This window comes from Chelonia mydas, chromosome 11 (assembly GCF_015237465.2).
Source record: "Chelonia mydas isolate rCheMyd1 chromosome 11, rCheMyd1.pri.v2, whole genome shotgun sequence".
Taxonomy (NCBI): Eukaryota; Metazoa; Chordata; order Testudines; family Cheloniidae; genus Chelonia; species Chelonia mydas.
Window position 1 is genome coordinate 64,022,912 of NC_051251.2, and position 19,339 is coordinate 64,042,250.

The following is a 19,339-nucleotide window of genomic DNA, read 5'->3' on the forward strand; positions in this document are numbered from 1 at the left end:
TAAGCTAAACAAATACAAGATATTATTTTTTTAAAGTGTTCTTTGCTCTGGCTACAGCCTACTCTACTGGGAATTTACCTGGGCTAAAACATAGCAGATGCAAAGGCATCTTTCTGAATCTATAATTGTCTAGCTGAAAATTGTTGTTGTGTGACAGTAATTACGTTTTTCTCACCTGCAGTGACAAAAGGACAGGCCTCTTTACCCCAATCTCTTTGACAAGTACTAATCCATTTCTTTCCTTTCATCTCCTCTTGAGTGGTAATTACTTTGCTTGATGGTCAACCCAGGTTTGTCTTAACAGCTATGCAAAAACTATGATTTTACTGTCTCTAACCTGCTACAGGTAGGTCCAAAGCATAGATATACTAATTTAGATTAACAGGTAGCCCCCAGAAAGTTTTATGTACTAATTGTGTGCTAAGAGGTTTCTACAGACTTCATGAAATGTGGAGAGGTGTGCCAAAACAGCTGTGCATTTCAGGGGAATCTAGCCAGCTGTGCTGAGGTTGAACAGAATCTAACCAGCTGTGAGTTAAGTCTCAGTTCAGACACTGGGAGGGAGATTCTCAAATCACTCAACAGTGATCTGTCCAGCTGATTAAAGAGCAGCACTGATTAGCTCCAAAAAGGAGACCCGTCCAGCCCTATTCTGTCAATAGGATGTTAGCCACAAAAATGGGTTTGTGGGTGAGGGTAGGAGGATATAAAGCTGGGGAAGTGAGAGGGATTTTCAAGACTCAGAAGGCTGATTTTTCAAGTCCAAATATAATTACATTTATATATTTTTCTTACCTATTTTATACCAAAAGATGTACACCAGGCCAGTCTCTACAGTGCACCGAAAGGTGATCTTGTATGTTCTTCTCTGAATAGATCAACAGTTTAATGACTGAGTGTTGCAACATTTGGACTCATGTGCTGCTATTGTTTTGCCTTTGAAATAAGAGGAGAATAAAATGCAAATGATCAGTGCTTTGAACATTGAACCATTTCATGTTTGTGCTCATCAGAAACGCACAGTGTCAATAGATGTATTTTTAGTGCCTGAAAGCTGCTGCCTTGTCTGCAGGAGAGAAACTACATGCTGGTTTTCCTTTAAAGCATTCTAATTATGAAGAGTATCATGCAAAGACAGGGATTTATGCAAATCTAACTTCAAAGAAGTAACATGTACTGTGCTACTAATCTGGCGAATCAGGCTAGCTATCTGCAGTCACAAATGCTGTGAGAATGAACTAGGTGATGCTGCTACAGGGGCAGATCTGGGTTTGCAGACCTTGAATCAGCAGGAGGATAGGTTTGTCAGAGAAGCCATGTCTGCACTTGGCATTCAACCACTGGTGGACAGCAGCTGTTGTATGTGCACCAGTGCAAAGTCCAGCGGTGAGCAAAGAAAGCCACAGTTGGCACCAGTTGAGTCTACTCGAGTTTCAAGCAGGAATTAACGCTACCAGTGCCAGTTGTGGTGTTCCTTGTCTTTGCTTGGGGTTTCTACCAGTGCAGTTTACCCGTTTGCTGGACATCAGTGGTCAAAGCAGGGTTAATCCCAAGTATAAACGAGCTCAGATCTGATGTTACATGTCTCCAGGAAAGAAGATTCTGAGTACATTTCTGTAAAAAGAATCCAATACTGAGTGATCGATAGAGCTGCATTGGCGCTGGCTTTGGAGGGAGCCTCTTGCCCATCTTCCTTGACAGAAGTAAAGGTGCTGCAATATAGGCTGACAATAAGGAGTGGAGGGGGAAGGGTGGGCTAGGAGTTTTTTAAAATGGGGGAAAATTAAGGGGAAAAAAGTCCTCTTTTATTCTTTTAATACAGTTCCCAGCAGGAAGATCAGGATAGGAGGCTCCCGCTTGCTCCAGATTAAAGGAACCCGCAGTTTCCGGGTGAAGAAGGGGGGTTCCCTGTCCAGCATTCGCCGGGCCGGCAGCCTAAAGAGCACCAAGTTATCACGGCAGGACTCAGAGTCTGAGAATGAGGAGCTGCAGCTGTCCCACAGCAGGGACACTGTCACTGACATAGGTAACATAGATGAGATGGTCTAAAAAGGGAGCGGGGCTATTAGGCAGCATCCAGATTCTGAAATGATTAAAGCAGGTCCAGAAACAATAAATAAATATAAAGATTCATTAGAGTAGGAGAAATCTCCATCTCTCTGAATTAAGCAGCTGTCTTTTCCTCTTCGTGGATTGCATAAGCTAACACCCAGGAAGGCCAGAGTTCAAATCTTGCCATTGGTGCACACTGGAATGTAAATTCTGTTCCACACAAAGGTTGTCAATTTAAATCTCAGTGTTAGTGTATGAACTCTTAAAATACTGGCATTTACCAGACTGGCAGCCAAATTCATGCTGTGCTTAGGAGGAGGTACACACACACAAATTATATCATATAGATATATGATATTTACAAATCATATATTATATATATATATATATGCCATTATATGTAATATATATATAAAATATCATTACATTATATATGATATTTTATTATCCATGACAGGAGATATTGTATATGTATACATGCACATTTTATATTGTATGATATTATATGTGTGTACATTTTATATTCTATATTATATCATATAATATTCCAGACATATATGTCATTTGAGAGTATAATAGATATCTATTAATATATGTAGAATGTAAAATTATTTTATATATAATGGCCTCCGTCTTCAAAAAATTAGTCCTTATACATTTATTTGATGGAAACAAAATGGACTCCACATCACAAGAAATCTCCCTTGCAATTGGCACAAAGTGATAGGGACATCAACAAAGATGTCAAGGATTGGATAAAGCCTGTGGGCTGAACTAATCTCCCAATCTCAGAAGCCCTTCTGACCCTGTCTGCTTTGCCCATGCTGTACCTCTTGTGGATAAATAGGAGAGCTAGTTCCTAATCTGGATACCTTTGCAAATCATAAATTCACTTGAAAAAGAAAAAGAAGACAGGACGAACCTGAGTTAAACCAGAGCTACCCCCTAATGATATTTATGGTAAAATGTTTCCAAAAGCAACTTCTGTTCTAAAACGTGGGCATTATGGAAGACCCCTAAGCAATAAGTGGCTGCCAGAAACACTGGGATCAGTTCAGTGACAAGTCAGAGCTCTCTCCCTTGCCCTAGTTCTCTAGAATTAGCATGCACAGAGTGTGGATTTTTTTCCCCTTTCATCCCCGTTTATATTAGTGTCTTCTCATGGGCATGTAACGGTGACATTACCTGGTGGTGGCAACAGCAGCAGGCTGATTCCACTTCGGGCTGGATTTTTGTTGATGGTTTTAACCACAGAGCCCAGTCAATGCAGATCATTGAACCGACAATTTGCAGCATCTTAGTGATGCAAGGAATTTGTTTCCATTGTTTTTACTCCTTCCCCTCTCCCAAAAATGGGAACAATGTTCACCACTGACTAGTTGGCAAATTAAGAGTGACTGAGAATGGTGCTTGTAATTGCCAGTACAGCTGATGGCAAGAGGGAGGAGGGTTCCAAAGGCAGTCTATGTCATACAGCAGGTTCTGTGTACTGTGATTGGTCTCAGCAAGGCTGGCCTGTCTTACAAGTACTTTCCCTAGCTTTTAAACACAAGGGTAGCAGTAAAAACTACCACATTTTGGGGTATTTTTCTTTTGAAGAAGGGAGCCCTTGGAGTGCAAGTGAGCCCAGCATTGAGCCTGAAGTGCTGAGTAACACAGGCACGGAGGAGAATTACCATCGGAACATGTCGTGGCTGCATGTAAGTACAGGACCCTCATGATGCTCTCAGACCTAGCACTTTCAGGTTTCAAAATGAATGATTATGATACAGTAGTGGTAAACTGTTCACAATTCATGCTTAGTTAGCGTAGCATTAGGGCTTTAAAGTGTCTGTAGGCTGCAGCCATTAAAGAGTGGCTGCTCCCCATCTGTAAAATGGAGCTAATACTTCGTTTCTCCCACCATTTGTCTGTCTCCTTTATTAAGATGATAAGTTCTTTGGCCTGGGATCACCCCTTGATATGTGTGTGTACAGCACTTAACACAGTGGAGCTGCAATCTCAGTTGGGCCCTATCTCTCTACCCTAAGAGTTCCTAATCTGGGTACCTTTGCAAACTGTAAATTCAGTTAAAAAGAAGACAGGATTCACCTGAGTTATATAGCCCCCATGACCATAGCATCTGAGCTTCTCACAGTCTTCAGTGTATTTATCCTCACAACATAACAGTGCTATTATCCCCATGTTGCAGATGAGGAACTGAGACTCAGACAGACGCAAGTGACTTGCTCAAGGTCTCCCAGGAAATTGAACCCAGGCCTCTCCAATTCTAAACTGGTACCCTAACTACTAGTCCATCCTTGCTGACAGGTGTTACTGTAGTACCAATTATGATCACACCCACCTTAGAAATATCAGTACATTTGTTTGACTCCTAGTATGAGACACTAAAGGATGCAGTCACTGGTGGACGACTTGATCATATGTATCTGGCCACCAAGGTGTAGAGGGCAGTAGCACATTTTCCCATTATGGGAGGATAGACACACTCATCAATGTAAGGCATAGATTGGAGAGAGCTAAAAATATTTCTGTGCCTGTGCCTGTCTGGTATTTAGTACACATAGATGAAGGCCTGGAGAATTTTAAGGAGTGTGTACTGCAATTAATGTCATGCAGTGATCAACATCTCTGATAAGCAGGAGATATTTTTGCTCTGTGGAATAAAACCAGGGTAAAAAAAAACCCAGACTATCTGAGTAAACCTGCTTTATTTAACAGTCATTAACAATTTTTTCAAAGGGAACACCAGGCTCAAGCCCTTTTCTGTACACAACCGTGTTGGTATTCATTTCACCCTACAACTTGTGTAAGGCAAAATTCTGGTATTCTTAATGCCACAACTGGTGGAGTAAGTCACTGCTCAACACGAGGAAGGGAACAGACTCTGACCCGTAGCAAGCAATGAGATTCCGATCTCACTCCAGTTTTACACTGGTGTAAATACACTGACTTTAGTGGAGTTGCTCCTTATTGACTTCAACATAAGTGAGGTAAAAAGCTGAAAAGCAAATTAGAATATATATAATTTAAAAACCCATGATTTTTGAGTCCACCTCACGATTTCTGGGGGCCTGATTCATGAATTTTGAATGTTTGGGGTTGGCAGTGCTGGAGCTATCTTCTTTTGGGCAGGGGGTTTGTTAATGCACAGCACCTCCCCTCTTGCAGGCAAATGTGTGGTGAGTGCCCCCCCCCCGTTGGCTTTGGGTATTTCACTGCTAGGTACTTGGGGTAAAGAGTGGGTTCACTAGTGCGTGTCTTGACCCACAGCGCAGGATCTGAAAGTTCCCTCCAGTGCCCACGTGCCGCAGGAGCTGCTCCTACCCTTCAGAGGCAGCAGCTGCAAGGAGCCCCTAGGAGGTTCTCTCTCAGATGTCAACCTAGGGGGCTGGGTTTATTCCTATTTTGGGAACAGGGGATACCCTAATGCTCCCCACCCTGAAAGGAATGGACTCAAATCTGCGGTGGGGCTGCCAGCGTTTAATGATGGTCACATATATGACAGTTTCTAACCCTGGCCCTCCCCTTTTATTTCACCGGCGTCAGTGACAAAACAGTCTTCACATGAAATGAGGGGAACGCTGGTCATCTTGGGCATTCTCTCTCCACCAAACTAGTGCTCCTCAATTTTGAGTAACTCACCGCTCCCCTCTTTGGGTTCCAGGTCATGATCCTGCTGTGCAACCAGCAGAGTTTTATATGTACCCACATTGATTACTGCCACCCGCACTGCTACCTCCACCACAGCCGTTCCTGTGCTCGCCTGGTCCGAGCCATCAAACTGCTGTATGGCGACACTGTGGACTCGCTCCGAGAAAACAATGTGCTGAACAATGTGGCAAGAGGCAAAAAGCAGAAGGAGGTGAGAAGGCCAGTAAATACCACCCAGACTATAGCCCCAGTTCAGTAAGGTACCTAAGCTTGTGACATGCTGAAGTACTTGGGTCATTCAGGGCCCATAACTGGCTGAATATATTCCTGAGCTGAAACAGACCAGATGCAGATTTTCTGAATACATGTAATATAGGAGTCTTGTAGGAGTCATTCCAATGTTCAAGTGATAATAATACCCCTTAATTGGAAGCAGAAGTATTTGTGTCCTTGGCACTGTTAAATTCACTTCTTCATCTCATCAGTGCAAAGATTTCAGCATCCCCGTGGGTGGAAATTTTTGCTCTGCAAGTTCGTAACATTTCCCTGTCACAGAATAGGTGATTAGATATCCACTTGGATTAATGGGTATATTGATACAGAACAAAGCAGAGAGGAAACAAATTAAAGAATGCAGAAATGCTGCTCTTCAGAACACTAAACTGTGTTCATATGTTCATATTGCCTGACACACACTGCAATGCTGCAGTTAAGCACCAAGGAAAGGAAGCAACCTCTAGAATTGTCACCTCTGTCACCTCTGCCAGCCGAAAGTCCTGAGATGAGCACCTGGCAGAGTAAATGAGCAGTAGCTAAAGAGCTTACTCTGCACTCTTGGGTGTTATTTCAGCTCAAACACTGAATTCCAGTGCAAAATGTTAAGCTATACGATTTCATAGCCCATGCCTTACGAGTAAAGGCTATCAAACAATAGAGATAAAGAAATGGTCACTGGACAATAAGGCATCTGTGCATACACACACAAAGATGGGGATCTTTACATAGGAAAAAACCGTATGCCATTTATTTCTATCTAATCCATTTCTTTTTATGTGTTAGCTCAGTGGTTCTCAAACTTTTTCATACTGTGACCACTCTGGCAACTCCCAATCATCTAGCCAGGATCTAGCTGAAACTACGCTTTCATTTAGCAATAAGAGACACCCAGGATGGTTGCAATGCTTGACACCTGTTTGCGACCTCCTTGGGGGTCACGACCCCCCAGGTTGAGAACCCCTGTGTTAACTGATAGGTTACCACCATTAGAAGGAAAAGCTAAAGCCACACAATACACAGGAGAAACTGTGGTGCTCTGGATATTGAACATATCATGGCTGGCAACAGTAGGTTTGCTGGTAAATCCGGTTTCTCATTGTCACTGGGCTACATGGTGATCAGCTTGGTTTGACTTTCAGGCAGCCGTAAATTCGTGTCCAGGTACCTATTGCTGCTTATGTTTCCCTGAGAGGAAGAGAACAAACAGTTGATGTACTGGTGCAGTAGGTCACAAACTCCCTGGCTAGAATGGTTTTAGATTGGAATTTGTGGACTCTTGACTTTGAACTGTATTAAAACACTTGTGTTCTACCATGCACACCACTGTAACGCTTTTATGAGAGTATTCTGGGGCACTTTCAGAGAACACATTCAAATTTCTGACTTGGCTTATTGGCCTTGATCTTACTGCCTTGATCTTGTTAAGGAAATTAACATTAAAAATAAATTTTTTTTTAAACCTTTAGAATTAGGGTTACTTATGCCAGCTCGCTGGCTGTTGAACACTGTCAGAACATAAGGCCTTATATGGACAGCTTCAGAACCATGGCTTCAGAATCCACTTGAATTAGAGTTCCTGGCTTTACAAATTTGGTGTCTCAGAGATTGTCAGATAACTGAACTCCATTTCTTTTTCAGTGCTTGGACAAATCATGCCTGAGAACTCCGTCTCTGAAGAAGAGAGTAATGGATATCAACTTGGAAGGAAAAAAGGACTCTGGAATGTTGAAATACATCAGACAGCAGGTACTACTATATCTCCTACCACAGTGACTTGCTGATTAGGCTAGGTTCTGCCTTGCCCTTTAGGAGGGTTTGCAGTGAGTAGGGTGACCGGACAGCAAGTGTGAAAAATTGGGAGGGGGGTGGGGAGTAATAGGTGCCTATATAAGACAAAGCCCTAAATATCGGGACTGTCCCTATAAAATCAGGACATCTGGTCACCCTAGCAGTGAGAGGAGAAAGGGTTGTGGAACCTTGAGCCTGTGCAGGGAGTGGGAAGAGTTGGAGTGTGTGACTACTCCTGAATAATACCCGTGGAAGTAAATGGCATCCCCAAAATGGGTAGGACGTGCCAAAGAGTGAGCTGGAGCAGCAGTTAAAAGAACCCCAAGTTGGAGTCTTTACCTTTAAGCATGGCCGAATTAGCGCAGGAGCTTTGGTGGCTGCAGCCCAGGGCCCCGGCGCAGCAGGGCTCAGGCAGACTGCCTGCATGCCATGGCCCAACGTCGCTTCCTGAAGCGGACAGCTGCTGGCACGTCTCTGCGGCTTGTGGCAGGAGGGGGGAGACGGGAGGTGGCTCTGCGCTCTGCCCCGTCCCCAGCACTGTCCCCGCAGCTCCTATGGGAACCAGCCCATGGGAGCTGCAGGGGCGGCACTTGCGGGCGTGGGCAGTGCATGGAGACACGCTGTCCGCCTCCCCCCAGGGGCGCGCAGAGAAGTGCCAGCAGCCGGTTGCTTCCAGGAGCAGCATGGGGCTATGGCAGACAAGCAGCCTGCCTGAGCCCAGCTGTGCTGCTGGCCAGGAGCAACCTGTGGTAAGTGCCTTCCAGCCGGAGCCTGCACCTCAAACCCCCTCCTGCACCCCAACCCTCTGCCCCAGGCTGGAGCCCCCTCCTGCATCCAAACTCCCTCCCAGAAAGAAACTAATATAACAGCTGTTCTAAGATAAGAAGTAGGCTATTTTGAATTAACTTAACTATATTCTACATGTTTTAAGACTGAAATGTAACCACAGAACAGCTTTATGTTAATTAAAAGGCAAAGTTTAGAATAGCGTTAATAGTCTTGATGCCATAATTGTGATCATTTTGTTTGAAATTTGGAAAAAGACTTCTATACAGAGGCCCCACAAAATCTAATAGCCCTGGGCCCACAGGACAGTTAATCCAACCTGACTTTACATGTCTGGGTATTTTAATACCTCAAATAATACGGGTTAAAAAAAGCAAGTGTTTAGATACCAGTTGTGAATTTGCTGCAGTAGCAGTTTGTGAAGACTTGTGTGAATATTTATAGCAGCATGTGTGCTGCCAACCTGAAAAGCCTTTGCTTTCCCTTCTTGTAGTTTATCAGAGTTTCAGTCACTGTGTCAGGGAGCAGCAACAAAAGCCCAGGGCTTGGGGAACCAGTCGCACACCACAATTAACAAACAGCAGATAGTCAAGATGAATAGTTTCCTAACAGCATGCAGGCTGTAATATGTTCACATCGGAGTGTCATATGTTCGTATCAGGTTAATTTAATTTGGTAAAACCAGACACTGTGGGTAATTCCTGATCAGATAAAAGGGTAAAATCAGTGAATATGTTGTTTGCTAACAATAGTTTACTCAACTTTGCTATGAAATACACTTTCATTTTCTTTAGGTAATGAGCCTGTCCCCAGCGCCTTTGTCACTGTTAATCAAGGCAGCTCCTATCCTAACAGAGGAGATGTATGGGGACATTCAGCCCGCAGCATGGGAGCTGCTGCTCAGCGTGGATGAGCACATGGCTGGAGCAGCAGGTAAGAGAACCTGAACCAGAGATTGGTATTGTTGCCCTGCTGCCCATCCATAACAGATATTGGGGCCTTGCAGGTCAGCTTCCTGTTGGAGGAGGAATCAGTGACCCTACCTCTGGGTATGTTCTTGGGGCAACTTGTTTATTTTACACTATACACAGCAGTCACAAAGAGCAGGCAGGCAATCCCCTCTTTTGGGTATCCCAGCCGAGACGCCAATGCCAGATTGGAAGGAAACAGCTCTGCTTCACGAATTGACTCTAGTTAGAGATATTAAAGGAGAGAGCACACACTCCTGCTGTGTGCCATAACCCTTCCCCAAAAAAGAAACTGCATCACAAAACTTAACAACAATACATTGTTTCTTCAATACCTCCAGGCCTCCTGGGGCAAACCAGCTCCAGGCAGCCAGCCACGCTTTGGAGACTGATATCTATGGAAATTAATGCTGTTGGCATTGATATTTGCTTGTGGGTAAACAGGTCTCTAATTTTCTGACTGTTTTCTTATCTGGCAGCTACAACAGCAAAACACAAACTTTTGCATCCAGCTCCACTCCCCTCAAATACCTGTGATAGGGGGCCTTTGTGAGAGAGTAAGCCATTTAAGATCAAACTTGTCATACCTCCAACAAATTTTGCCCCATTTAATTTTAATGCCTCCAGTTTGCAGTCCTCCATTTTCTCTTGTCTTATATTTACTTTGTAAGCTCTTTGAGACAGGAACCATGCTTTGTCCTGTGTGTTTGTACAGCACCTAGTTCCTGGTCTGTAACTGGTGCTCCAAGGCATGACTGCAATGCAAATGATGATATAAATTTTATAAAATTTGAAAAATCACATTTAGAATACACCAGTATTACTTCTGGCTTAAAGGCTGCAAAGTAATTAAGGATAAAGGGCCCAACCTTGCACTGGGATCCACTAACATGGACCCGTTTGAGTCCTCATGGGATCTTAGATACATAACATAAGGTACCCAACTCCTTCTCATTTATGTTCTCACGTGCCCAGGAGGCTGACTGTAGAGGTTAATTTAGACACCGTAATTTGAAAATCCTTGGCATTTTTGTACAGCATTATAACCGCATTGTGACAGGACCAAAGGAAAGAAAACACAAACAACTATTTCTTAATTAACACTTGTATTGTTTGCCCAAAAGCCACTTACTTTCAGATCAGTAGTGCTTGTGTGCTGAGCTCTTCTATGAGATGCTCAGCACCCTTCACTCCCCCTAACTTCACTTGGAGATGAGGGTGCTCAGCACCTCCCAGAATTGCTCAACACCTTGCAAGATTGAGAACTAAATCTCACTGTAAAATCTTTTTTTCATCTAAAATTTAATGAAATTCCATTGTAAATATTTGGATTCTGAAGCTGTCTGGTCTATTGGAGAGTTATGAAGTATTCATTCATAGATTTTTTTTCTTATTTTCTATTTTTTAGCATGGGATAATTTATCAGATTTTAAAAAATTAATGATCTTTTTCAGTGCACTGTGACATTCCCAATAATTTAGTCACTGTCTATCTACAATTGGAATATCCCTCTATGCAGATCTATACAGTAGGATAATAAGATCCTGGACTGGGAGTCAGAAAACCTGATTTCTCTTCCCAGCATGCCACTGATTGGCTCTGTGAACTTCAGAAAGTCACTAAAACACTGTGCCTCAGTTTCCCCCTCTGTCCTTTGTAAAGTGCTTTGAGTTGGAAAGTCCTGTAAAAGTGCTGCTGCTTCTTATTTATTGTTATTGATGAATGAAACCTGGACTTACTTTTTATTCTAAACTAATCGTTGCTGAGATTTTCATGAGAACAAAAGCATTCTCTGTTTTAAAAAACAGCTTTGTTAACATCTTTTTATGAGCAGTTGTGGTGGCTATGAGAAGTGGAGTGACACTGATTCCATTTCATGAAGCAAAGCACTTTTTGCTGGTGCTAGTATATTGCTGATCTCATTTTCTGTGGAGAATTTTTTTTTATAGGGTTTTGGTTTTTTTACGTGACTGCAATTTTATCTGCAAAACAAATACACTCTGAAGACACTTAGCTGATAAAATGTTCACTGCCTGCAGCTGCCATGTTCCTGTTGTGTGCTGTGAAAGTGCCTGAGGCTGTATCTGATATGCTGATGTCCGAATTTCATCACCCTGAAACAGTGCAAAGACTGAATGCTGTTCTCAAATTCCATACCCTCTGGAGATTTCGGTATCAAGTCTGGCCTCGAATGGAGGAGGGCGCTCAACAGATCTTTAAGGTAGATGAGAAGAACAAACACACTGTTGTCTTTTGCAGTTTTGGCTTGTAGGACAGATGTATTGTGACATGATGACAAGGAATTGGCTTTAAGTCATTTCAGAAGAGGAAAAACTAATTCTGTACGCCAGGTTTGTAGGGTGAGGAACTGTATAAAAAAGAGACAATCCCACAGAATTCTGGGTGAAGATAAGAGAAAAATACTTATTAGGAAAGAAACATATTGCCATAGACGATTGTCACAGTATAGTAAGATGGAGTTCAGCAGGGGGAAAAATGAATGGAACTAATTAGTATTTCTGACTTTTCCACCAATATTAAATTAGAAGATGATACAACATTTCCATAAAAAGAAAAGGAGTACTTGTGGCACCTTAGAGACTAACCAATTTATTTGAGCATGAGCTTTCGTGAGCTACAGCTCACTTCATCGGATGCATACTGTGGAAACTGTCAGTTTCCACAGTATGCATCCGATGAAGTGAGTTTCCACAGTATGCATCCGATGAAGTGAGCTGTAGCTCACGAAAGCTCATGCTCAAATAAATTGGTTAGTCTCTAAGGTGCCACAAGTACTCCTTTTCTTTTTGCGAATACAGACTAACACGGCTGTTACTCTGAAACCTAACATTTCCATAGTTATTAACAGGAATATCTTGTGCCTGTTATAACTAATTGCATTGAGCTAAAAATATAGGACCTGATTTGGCCATTACTTGTGGAGTTGGGTACTTCTCGACCCGAGCAAGGATGGCAGAATCCATTCCGGCAATATTAATCATGGTTTTCTTTGATTAATGGGATTGGCCAGTCAAGTTGTCTGCTCACTTTTATAAAGATTCTATACATCCCAGAAGATCATACACTGTTCTCCTAACCACTTTAATTTTCAATTATATAAAGGATGTATCTGGGAAATGGGCTACTTCACTGCAGATTGATATACCAGATACCTTCTGATGTCTAGCTTAAAGGAACAAATGTTCTTCTTTGAGTGCTTGCTCATGTCAGTTCCATTCTAGGTGTGTTTTGCCTTAGTGGTATCCATAGGATGGGCTGTATCGCCCTCTTGAGTGCCGCACTCATGTGTTGGTATATTAGGCTCTTTCAACCCTATGCCCTCTCTGTTCCTTCTTACTGCCCATGATGGTTGGTCAGAGCTCCTCGTCTTGCTCCACAAGAGCATTAGCGGTTCTTCACAGCCCATTGTCTGTCGTCTTTGTGTATAGTTTGTAGGTACTTAGTTAGACATTAAGTGTTAGGTTAGTGTGGTAGTTAGAGTCCTGGCTGGGACTTCAACCCGGAGCGGGGTGTGCCTCGTTCCTCAGGCTTTTAGCCATGCTCATCGTGCAGCAGGCCGATGCCTATTAGTGACCCCCATGCCAGATGTTTGAAGTGCTTGGGGAGCAAGGACAAGGGCAGAATATGTAAGAACTTTCACCCTAGAATCCAGAAGGAGCGGGATATCCAATTGATGGCCCTCCTCATGGAGGCTGCGCTTCATCCTGCCTCGGACCCCTCCCGCTCAGACGCCATGCTGAGCACCTCAGCGTTGGTGCTGAGCATGCCGCCGGCACCGGGCTCTGCACAGCACCATTCCCCCTCACTGGTGCCAAAGAAGCGGCAAAAGAAGAAGAGCCCCCTGGCATCGGAAGGGAAAGGGGCCTTGGGCAAAGGACCTATGTCAGGTCATGTGTCAGGTTTGACGGGGAGTACCGCTGAGGTTGGACCCCTAGCGCAGCCAGGGATTCAACTGCCAGGAGCAGCAGGGGAACCCAGCTTCTCCTAGGGCCCTCATTGCCCAAAGCGGCCCTGGCGGCTAAAGAACAAGCCCGCCAACTGGCACCACAAACACCACGCCAGACTTGGCTAAGTCCCCAATACCTAGGGCAAGCCAATCATGGGACCGCCCAATAGGGCAGTGGAATGCCCTCAGTCTCTGAACCGCAGGCGTAGATCCCCATCTCCATGGCCTAGGACCCCGGCACTGCATCCTGGTCTCCGGTCAGAAGACCCAGGTCCCCAAAACCATGCTCTCTCCTTACGAGACATGGGATACCGGAGTTGAGGCACCAGTCCCCGTACCACCAGTACCGGTGAGCTTCCCTCCAAAGATTGCCACAGTGCAGGTCACCCTCGCCCAGACGGTCTCCTAGACATCAGTCCTCACTGGGGCGGAATTGCTCCCTGTCGCAACACCGGTCTCCATGCCCCCATTACCGCTCATCGGGCAGGCACCGATTCTCACCCTTACCTCGCCGGTCGCCAACCAGGGTCAGTCAGCAGACACAGGCCTTGACGGCTCCGCCCTGGTCACTGGAAGGGCAATGGTCGGAGTCAGGCCGGGAGTTCGGCCCCTCGCCGAGGAGGGGTGATTCGCTGCCAACCCACGAAACTGGCGCGGCACCTGCAGTGATGGCATGGCAGCAGGGACAGTGTTCCGCTCAGTGGCCATACTGGAACCCATGAGGCATCCCCGTATGCCGGTCCCATGTTCCCATCAGTCCTCCCTGGCTGCCTCGGACAAACCGCCCCCGGCACTGCCAGCACCAGAGTTGGAACATGGTACCGAATCTGACGCGGGGGCAGCTCATTGGACTCCAGCACCTAGGGAGCCGTCCCCAGAAAAGGAAGGAGAAACTGCCCCTTGCCAGGTGGTGCAGTCATTGTCATAGTCTCCAGACGAAGCGGTGGTGGATCCCTCCCAAACATGCAGCCCCCACGCTGACTTCAAGGGGCACCAGGCCCTCCTTAAAAGGGTGGCTACCAACTTGAACTTAAAAATTGAGGTCATGGAGGAGTCCGATTACCTCTTTAACATTGTATCCTCCTCCACCCTGTCCAGGTCGTGCTGCCCGTCCACCTAGGGGTCCTTAAGATTGCCAAATCACTGTGGCAGACCCCCTCTTCCATTCTGCCTACTTCTAAAAAAGCGAAAAAGAAGTATTATGTCCCTGCAAAAGGGTTCAAATATCTGTATACACACCCTCCAGCGGTGTCACTAGTCGTGTCTGCTGTTAATGAACGGGACAGGCAGGGCCAAGTCAGTGGCACATCAAAAAACAAAGATGCTAAGAGATTGGACTTATTTGGCAGAAAGATTTATTTGATGGTAAGCCTGCAATTTCGGGAGTCTAACCACCAGACCCTGTTAGGCCGGTACAATTTTAACCTGTGGGACTCCCTTAACAAATTCAAGGAGGCCCTCCTGCAGGACCGAGCCCAGGAGCTGAGATGTGTTACTCATGTCCATTCCATTACCCGCCCTCCTACCCCTATGTCGGAGTTGCCAGCAAGAAGGAATTGAGAGGGCATAGGGTCAGCAGCGCCTAATATACCAACGCATGAGTGCGACACTCAAGCGGGTGCCATAGCCGACCCTATGGATACCGCTAAGGCAAAAATCTTCGATGACTGTGCATATGGGCACGTGCACACCTAGAATGGGATCAACATGAGCAACACATCTGAAAGAACAACAGTTACGAAAAGGAAGGTAACCATTTTTAGTTCTTCAAGTGCTTGCTCATGTCGATTCCATTCTAGGTAACTCACGAGAAGTATCCTCCGAGGTGGACTCAGAGTTCCCAGTCTAGCAGCTTTTTCTCTTGAAAACCACTGTAAGGATTCATATATTGACCCTTTGGTATACCACAAATAATTGTTATGTGGACTTTGAGGAGTAAAAGTGATGAATTTGGAAGATTTTCTCCCTGGCTTATCTGTTTCTCATTGTGGTTGAAGGGTCTTTCCTTTATCTTTTGAGAAGTTATTGTTATTCATGATGTAACAAGAGCACAGATGTGTGAAAAGAGAGGCCAGCTGTAAAAAGTAGTCACATAGTCTGGATGGTTGGCATCATGTTATGCAAAAGAATCCATGTTCTGTAATTCTATGGGATAACAGTTCCTGGTTCCTTGTTTTTCGTCTGGGATTCAGTTTTTATAATGGACAGTGCAAAATGATTTCAGATGTTTTATCTTTTGCCTAAAATGCTTTATTGTTTTAAAAAAATATTGTTGATACTGAGCACAGTTCCCCTTCCTTCTGTCCCAGGTTGCAGGAAGAGGCTGGAATCCCAAGGGAAGTAACCAATCGGCATTTAAATCCACCACCTAAAATTTCTCTTTCCCTCTACCTGATTTTCTCTCCTTGTGTTTTCTTGCAGATTCCTCCTCCAAGTATAAACTTCACCCTGCCCTCTCCAGTACTGGGAATGCCCTCTGTGCCAATGTTTGACCCCCCATGGGTTCCACAGTGCAGTGGGAGTGTGCAGGACCCAATTAATGAGGACCAGTCTGTAAGTTAAAGAGCTCCCTAGAGGGGATATTGTTATTACTTAGTGACAGACTATATCCAGGTGGTGGGGGGGGGGTGGGGAGGAAGAGGGAGGGAGCTAAAGAAGACCAAGTAGTCTAAACTCTGAATTTCCTTACTTGTGTCAGTTTACAGGAGATCTTTGAGTACATTGTCAGTATAGTGCATAGACATCACATATACAGTGTTAGTATTTTTCCTATTTTTCAACAAGAGATTTAAGACAAGAAATCCAACCAAGAGCGTCCTTGTGAATCTTTATTCCGTTAACACCTACTTGTTGTGGGTGTGTATGTGAGCAGATAGATGAATGGATTTGCTCTTTAGTGGGTTAAATGTTAAAACACATGCTGCATGAAAACCAAACCAATTGCTTCATGTTGGTTTCTTCTTGCTTTTCTGGCAGAAGTCGTTTTCAGCCCGGGCAGTGTCACGTTCTCATCAGCGAGCAGAGCACATCCTGAAGAACCTGCAGCAGGAGGAAGAAAAGAAGCGCCTAGGCCGGGAAGCCAGTCTTATCACGGCCATTCCCATCACCCAGGAGGCCTGCTATGAGCCCACCGGCACGCCAAACTCAGAGCAAGAAGAGGAAGGTGCGCTCCAAAGCCATGAACTGCTTGCCAGGAACCAATAAGCACATGCCTCCAGCATGGAACAGGTCTTAGGGATGCAGTGAAGATGGAAAGTCATCATTAGTGATAGGGAAGACCCCACTTTAACATCTTCACCATTTCGGATCACTCAAAGGAACTGGTTTTTAATCACTTTACGAACCTAACAGCACCATACAGATGTAAGGCATCCATGTCAAAAAATAAAAGATTCAAAATGAATGAGAAAAAAGTGTTACCAATAATTAGTGTAATAAGGGCCCAAACCTGTGAAATGTTGAGTGCTGCCCGCAAGAAACTGGGTGTTCTCAGCTCCCACTGACCGATGGGAGTTGAGGACTCTCTGCACCTCACAGGAGGCACTCAGCACGTTGCCAAATCAGATCCTTACCGTCTGAGAATAAAGGAAGCTGAAAACTTAGCCTTTGGGTTGAGGATTTCATTGGGTCAGGCTAATGCAATAGAGTTAGTTAAATGTCCTCTTTTTGCACATTGCAGCTACACAAACATGCTGATGTGTCCTGAGCTGTGTATGCAATGGAAAATCTGCAAACAGAATAGTGGCATTGCAAGTGCACCCAGACAGTACCTAGAGGGAGGACAACAAATTACCTAGCAGTGTGGTTTGTTACGATGTAGAATAATCATCTAACTGAAGCTGTGGAGCTGCATCACCTGAGTCAACTGAAACTTGACTCAGCAAAGCACTGGGTAATATATGTTAAGGAACAGGCCTGCTCTAGCTCCCAGGGGATGGACGAGATTGCCTAGATCATCTTTTTAGTTTCTAAATTGTACATTTCACAAGAAGTCTGACTTGAATTTTTCTCTGTTCCAATCTGGCAGCATGATGCTTCTCTCTGGGAAATGCCTTGAATTGTGGCAGTCGAATTTATAAACCAAAATTCACATCCCCTGTTTTCTTTGTCAGTAGAAGAAGTCACCAACTTGGCATCCCGCCGTCTCTCTGTGAGTCCCTCCTGCACCTCCAGTACTTCTCACAGGAACTATTCCTTCCGTCGTGGCTCTGTCTGGTCAGTGCGTTCAGCCGTCAGTGCAGAAGGTGGGTGTCGACTTTACATTTGTTTTTAATTCTCCTTATACAATGTATAGATTCATTCTGTTGACTCACAGGTCTCATGTCTTCCTTGGTCTTAACCAAAGCTACACCTGCTTTTTGTCAGGCCTGGTGAAAGCTCAGGAAGTTCTGAACTAAGCCCCATGCATTATATACTGCTGCTCATTCCCATGTAGCTTCTCTTCAGTTCCAGTGTTTCACTGTGAGTTACCGCTGAGTTGTGTCACGTGAAGCACTCCGGGTGGAGAACTGTAATTGAAAGGGATTTTACCAACAGCACATTGGCTAACGCATGCCTTTTACTCCTCTCTGCTCTAGATGAGGAACACACTACAGAGCACACTCCAAACCATCATGTGCCACAGCCCCCACAGGCAGTGTTCCCAGCATGCATCTGTGCAGCTGTGCTCCCCATTGTTCACTTGATGGAAGATGGAGAAGTCCGAGAGGATGGAGTAGCAGGTGCTGACCTAGATTAAACATTCATGGACTCTTAATCAGAGGTTACAAAAATCTCTAGCAGTTTGAACAATGGCTCAGATTAGTAAGAGCAGCTAGGCTAGTAGCATCAGAATCCAGTTATTAGTGGCACCCACGCTTTTTTTAAAAGCTAGGAAATTGCTCACAAAAAATAACACATTAAAAGAACAGTTTTTGCAAAGTCAAGCCCTCAGAATTTAAGAAATGCCAGAATCAGGGTTGCCTGTGCAACCTTAATGTGATCCTCTTGTGTGAATGCATTATGATACAGTCTGTAATTACCTGAGCACATTTTATATTTTCCACAGGACCTCTGCCTCATTCAGTGCATAGAATGGATGCTGCATACTTAATGAGCAGCTCTTCAGTATTTTATTTTATCCTTATGATTCAGTGTGTGGGCCCAGGCCTTATTTACAGCACACTGTTCAAAACCTGCTCTGAAGACAGAACTGTTAATTTCTTCATGGGCTCTTCTGTGGCGCTCATCACTACAGTATGTGAGTGCTTGACAAACATTAATGAATTTATCTTCACGTCTCAGTCCCCCATACCCAGCCACGACTTCTTGTCCCAGATCCAGTCTCACCCCCAGGCTTGCCTCCCTAGCTCACATATAGGTCAGAATCCCAGTCCCCTAACCCTCCCTGGCTCCTCCCTTTAGTTCTCAGCCTCACCTGGCTCCTCACCCCTCTGCACTTGAATCGAGTTGCTTCCTCCTTTTCCTTCTCATTGCCTGGGTGCCTGCAGGAGGATCACTGAGAGGACAGGAGATGCAGTTCCCCTGTTCTCAATTCCAATGCCCAGTGCCACACCAGCTCCTGGCTGCCAAGAGGAGCAATTGGAGGGAAAGTCCTGCTCGGCCCCCGCAGCCCTGGGATGGAGCATGCTCCGTGCAGACAGAACCTTTGGAAAATCTAACGGCTAAACTCTACTGAGCTTGTGAAAACTGAGCTTTTCAGAGGCTCATAACTTGGCAAAATTTGAAAAAAAATATGAGGATGCTAGAAGACACATCTCTGGCACCTGAGTGAAGCACCTGCCTAATTTTAAGTCCCTGCTCCAAAGCATGGACGTGTCAGAGCTTCTCAGTGAAACAGTTCATTCTC

The 19,339-nt window shown here is 44.7% G+C and overlaps 1 protein-coding gene across 14 annotated transcripts in view; it reads left to right on the forward strand.

Moving 5' to 3' along the window:
• UNC80 (unc-80 homolog, NALCN channel complex subunit) overlaps window positions 1-19,339 on the forward strand; it is a 192,723-nt gene that overhangs the window by 104,980 nt on the left and 68,404 nt on the right. For 9 of the 14 annotated variants that reach the window (XR_006284891.1, XM_043525302.1, XM_043525308.1 and 6 more), the window contains exons 27-36: window positions 1,823-2,026; window positions 3,652-3,752; window positions 5,720-5,917; window positions 7,621-7,728; window positions 9,351-9,489; window positions 11,564-11,745; window positions 15,913-16,044; window positions 16,468-16,654; window positions 17,604-17,735; window positions 18,069-18,212. Coding sequence is in view for 13 of the 14 variants with exons in the window: in XM_043525302.1 (XP_043381237.1) it covers window positions 1,823-2,026; window positions 3,652-3,752; window positions 5,720-5,917; window positions 7,621-7,728; window positions 9,351-9,489; window positions 11,564-11,745; window positions 15,913-16,044; window positions 16,468-16,654; window positions 17,604-17,735; window positions 18,069-18,212 (1,527 nt within the window). In the remaining variant the exon portion in view is untranslated. The remainder of the gene's footprint in view (window positions 1-1,822; window positions 2,027-3,651; window positions 3,753-5,719; window positions 5,918-7,620; window positions 7,729-9,350; window positions 9,490-11,563; window positions 11,746-15,912; window positions 16,045-16,467; window positions 16,655-17,603; window positions 17,736-18,068; window positions 18,213-19,339) is intronic. The other 5 variants (XM_043525312.1, XM_043525313.1, XM_037912917.2 and 2 more) reach the window with 2 other exon arrangements.